Source organism: Nematolebias whitei, chromosome 12, assembly GCF_014905685.2.
Source record: "Nematolebias whitei isolate Nwh7 chromosome 12, NemWhi1, whole genome shotgun sequence".
NCBI classification, from domain to species: domain Eukaryota; kingdom Metazoa; phylum Chordata; class Actinopteri; order Cyprinodontiformes; family Rivulidae; genus Nematolebias; species Nematolebias whitei.
The window spans coordinates 26687531-26692362 of NC_056509.1; the positions used below are offsets into that span (position 1 = coordinate 26687531).

The 4832-nt window shown below is 40.7% G+C and overlaps 1 protein-coding gene across 1 annotated transcript; it reads right to left on the reverse strand.

The window, feature by feature from the left end:
* Positions 1 to 354: 354 nt before the first annotated feature.
* On the reverse strand, positions 355 to 2657 carry LOC119418487 (piggyBac transposable element-derived protein 4-like). The gene has a single exon (XM_037685774.1). It carries the CDS (start codon positions 2394 to 2396, stop codon positions 624 to 626), a length of 1773 nt encoding a protein of 590 aa, XP_037541702.1. The 5' UTR covers positions 2397 to 2657; the 3' UTR covers positions 355 to 623.
* Between the last annotated feature and the right edge of the window lie 2175 nt (positions 2658 to 4832).

The following is a 4832-nucleotide window of genomic DNA, read 5'->3' on the forward strand; positions in this document are numbered from 1 at the left end:
CAAAATAGAACTAGATTGTCAAATGTTCATCAAAGTTTGAATCAGCCAACAAACATTTAAAGATCTTCTCCCTCAGAGCAATGATTTAAAAACAAGACAGCCACACAGATGTACAGGAAGAGTTTTAGATTTCATATTTTTGAAGATTTGTTTACATGACTTTAGTGACAACAACAGTTTTTACTGCATGCATTAACTGCTAATGCCAAGTCCAAATAACACAAGTTACTTTCACAATAAAAGCACATGAATCTGAAATACTCTAATTTTCAGTGTAAATGACTTTTATCTTGTTAGTGGCGTCTATTTTGATTTCCATTTGGAGTTTTCTTAATGTTATTTTTAACCCTTGTATTATGTTGAGAAAAAAATACGTTTATTATGTTGCGGGTCATTTTGACCCGCATTGTGTAAATCCACTCAAAACAGTCATAAAATGAAGTTAAACCAATAAGAACTTTATTTTAGATTATACAAATATTTAGAAGAGATGAGAAGTAGAGATATACACTTCCAACACTATATTAAAGAACTCCTGATTTCAATTTTTCCCTCTTCACGAACCCTTTTTTTTTTTGCATTTAACTTGCCGCATTTTCTCGGGTTTTTGACAGTCAACATTTTCAGCGTTCCCCACATGATGGACAGAATGTGACTATGTGCTTTTTGCAGATGTATTTCTTGCATCTCACACAAGAGGTAGTTGTTTTACTGTCATCTCGAGAGGGACAGACTTGGCATCTTTTGCGTTTCTTTGTACCTGTATCCAAAGGATCCATTGTGGGTTGGTCAGATGCCCTGCCCTGGACCTTTGCGATGACAGCAGCAGCTGCTGGGGATCTAGCTGGCCTGACCCGGTTCTGGATCTTTGGAGTGACGAGTGCTTTGCCTAGTTCTTCCAGGAAAAGTCGACGTCGGTACAGTTTGCTGGCATTCCACTGCTGGTTGATCTCAATCCACAGCACATAGGCATTGTAAGCAGACACATCCAAAATGTTGTAGAAAACCACCAAAGGCCAACGGGCAGTCTTGCGCTGACAACTATATGTTGCTGTGACTTTGTCAAGATTGTCAACTCCCCCTTTTGTGGAGTTGTAATCCAGAATCATTTGCGGTTTCATGTCCTCTCGTGTGCTCAGAGATGCGTCTTTGTGCATTGTGCTCATCACAAGAACATTCTTGTTTCTTTTTGGGCAGTAAGAAACAAGTGTTGTTTTCTCTGTGAAAGCAAATTTTGAGGAATGCAGAGGTCTTCCTTGCATCTTCAGAATCTCACTGGGAAGTTCTGGCTTATTTTTTCTGACTGTTCCCAACATAGTCAGCTTTCTCTTCTGAAGTTCATCTCCAAGACGGTAGGATGTAAAGAAGTTGTCACATGTAATGTTATGACCTTGCAGCCCTTCAGTCATCTCCAAAACCACACGCATTCCCTGATTCTTCTCAGGTCTTCCTCCAGGTGGCTTTCCAGTATATACTTGCAGGTTCCAAACATAACTGGATTTTGCATCACAGGCTGCCCACATTTTGATGCCATATTTCGCAGGCTTGTTTGGCATATACTGTCGGAATGGACAGCGTCCTCTGAATGGAACGAGGCGCTCATCGACAGTAACATGGGGGCCAGGATTATACAATAAAGGCAGGATTTCGACCCATTTATTCCAGACATCTCTGATTGCTGCAAGTTTGTCTCTCTCACGTCGATCAGCTCTGGTGTCACGGTTGTCAAATCGGATCACACGAGAGATCATGTGAAATGTCTCCAAAGACATTGTTGCTCGGAAGATTGGCCTTCCATTCTCTTCATTCCATAAACTTGCAGTTGCTTCACCCTTTGACCTGTATACGCCAGCTAACACCAGGATTCCAATGTAAGCATGCAAGTCAGTCGGATCCAGTGGCTTCCATTTCTCTTGAAAGACACGCTTCCCCTCCAAGTTGGTCATGTTGAGGATTATCTTCTCTATGGGTGGGGATATGAAGAGCTGAAATGCTGATTCAATATCATCAACTCTTGTGACAGCAAATCTTGTAGGACCAGGAATCATTTTGATGACATTACAAGATGACAATCTACCTTGGCTTTGGTGTGGTGATGTTGACCATTTTATTTTACCATCTTTAGATGTCCATGTCCCCTCTGTGGATGACGATTGTTGCATTTCTTGGTTTTCATCTGAAGAAGGGACACCTGCAGACTCGTCCTCTGAATCCTCCTCATCATGGGAAAATTGAAAATCTGGATCATCAATGGCATTGTCCTCTGGCTCTGAAGGATCCTCTGTCTCTGAAACCTCTTCCTCTACATCACTATCCCAGTTCATAAGCTGCGAAAAAGCTTCTTCAGCTGTAAATCGTCTGGAGCTCATTTTTGGTGTTTCTCCAAGAACGGGCATGGAAACAGTGACAAGGACAGGGGAGAGAAAGTCCCTCTTCCACACACACCTGGTTCTGAATGTTTATTCAGAGGCAATCAAAATGAAGTACATCAAAGACTTTTTTTTTGGATTTTTAACAGCTACTCTGTGTGCGGGTCAAAATGACCCGCAACATCATCTTTGTATACAAACTGTGTGCAGACATTTAACAACACATCAAAGAGTCCAGATTTTACATAGAAGTTCATGACCCTAGAGGAGAAAAAGTCACAACATTTCATGGAAAAAAAGAAAGGATAACCTGCACTTTGATCAACACAAAAATTGAAACGGGTCAAATTGACCCTTAACATAACACAAGGGTTAAACCATAGTTTAAAATCTTTCTGTTATTTTGAATGTTAAAAATCCCAATCTTCAACTTTTATTTTCTATTCAACAGAGGCAACTTTTTTTAATTATTTAGTGCAAAGTTATCTAAACAAACAAAAAAAAAACCCTACTTTAAAGTTTCACAGTTATTTTTCCTGACAATTTCAGGGACTTCTTGGACGACAGTTTCACGTTTGCTAAAACAGATGTGGGCATGAAGAAACGTTTTCATTTGTAAAATTGTAATTTGCAATACAAGTAAAAAAAAAAAAAAAAAAAAAAAAAAAGCCAACTCATTTTATTAAATTTGAGGTACGTCAAAAACAAAAATGTTTGTTGTTTAAAGTCCAGTCCACTTGGTCTCTGCTCTGGTTAGACTAGCTGTTAGCTCGTGAGTCAGGGCAATTGAAGTTTTATTCTCCAATGAAAGCACTATCTAAAACAGGTAAGATAATAACTGTTATAACCTTTCTTCAGAAGCACCCTTTAAAAGATCTAATCTGTTCAAAGGTCAATCCAAACAACAAGAAACAAACGAACTGTTTATTCATGCAGGGCTCAGCATTAGTGTCTCATATGATCAGAAAGCAGCCCAGAAGTTGTCTTCCTTCAGACTGAGTCATAACTCAACCTATTGAACCTGCCGGCAGTTCCAGCTATAGTCAAGTGAACTCTCTAATCAATAGGCTCCCCTGAGATCTCCATCCCACTCACTTCCCTCTGCACACACCCAAATATATTACCAAGTCACTTTGGAGGAGTCTCCCCAGGGTGCTTGAATGCAAGAACAGAGTGCAAACATCGGTAATGAGCAGAAATAAAGGAGTTATTAGCACAAGCCTCAGTCAAACCCTCACTTTATCAAAAATATTCCTCGTTTCTTTGACTCAACTTTTCCTCCAATTAACCTTTACTTCCTTTTGCTCTACGCACACATTTGCACAAGACACCTTGCAGTGCAAATTAGACCCCTGATGAGAAAGGAAGCGCCAGTTTTACGCGCCGAATGGATGAGGCAAGACTGGCACGTCCGCTGAACAAACACCATCAGCCGCAGCTTGCTCTCCGAGCTCCTTCATGAACTCCATCTATGGCACGCACACACACACTGCGCAGACACTTCCCCGAGTGGCCTCGCATGCTGCTGCACAGTGTTGCACAGCTAAGGAAGCGTGTGCCAAGACAAGTTAAGCCTTTGACATGTTTGTGAGAGTCAGGACCTCGCTGGTGGAGTGTGTGTTCATGCATAAGCATGGGCTTGAACCCAATAGGCGGCTGCTATTTTTGTTTCCCCTCGCACGCATGAGCACACAAAGAAATGGACACACACACACTCACAAGTCTGGAAAATAGATGGACGCTGCAGCTGCTGCCAAAAAATATATATAAAATAAAAATCATACTCAAGACAGGAGTTCATGTGCCGACAAACACACACACACACACACCTGACGAGAAAGGAGAAGTCAGTTTTACCCAACGACTGAAGGGGTAAAACTGACACACACACAGATCATCCTCATTATAATTCTCTGGCTTGTGCAGCAGTAAGGGCTGTGCACGTCGCCTCCACTGATAAGACAGAGAAGTCAGGCTATTGTCTCATTTTAATCCTTTTGAAGGAGTGAGGAGAGAAATATCAGGAACGAGCGATGATGATGATGTGGAAGCATCAGTGAAAATATATTCCCAGCGCCAAAGATTTATTCCTGCAATAAACACCACATGTATTTCTTACTGTTTATGGGGGCGTATAATCTAGCTAATAATGGAGAATACAATGCAGGGATTTGTTTTTTTTTTACAGGAAGTCTTTCTGCTATTCTCTATGCAGTAGTCCCTCGCTGCTTCGACTTTCGCGGACTCGCTCTTTCGCAGTTTGTGGACATACATTCTATAATATTGTACAAAAACTAAAAAAATAAAATAACATTTACAGGATACATGATTGTCAACTTTAATATTACTCATGTGATTGGAACAGTACTGGATACAGTACTGTCCAGTATAAAGGTAACAAAAAAAAAAATACTTCTGACAGGCACCACCATTTCGTAGTTTTCTTTCAGTAAGCCTCCACTG

Excerpts from the sequence above, each read along its gene's own strand:
- LOC119418487 (XM_037685774.1), bottom strand. The coding sequence starts at position 2,396 with ATGCCCGTTCTTGGAGAAACACCAAAAATGAGCTCCAGACGATTTACA.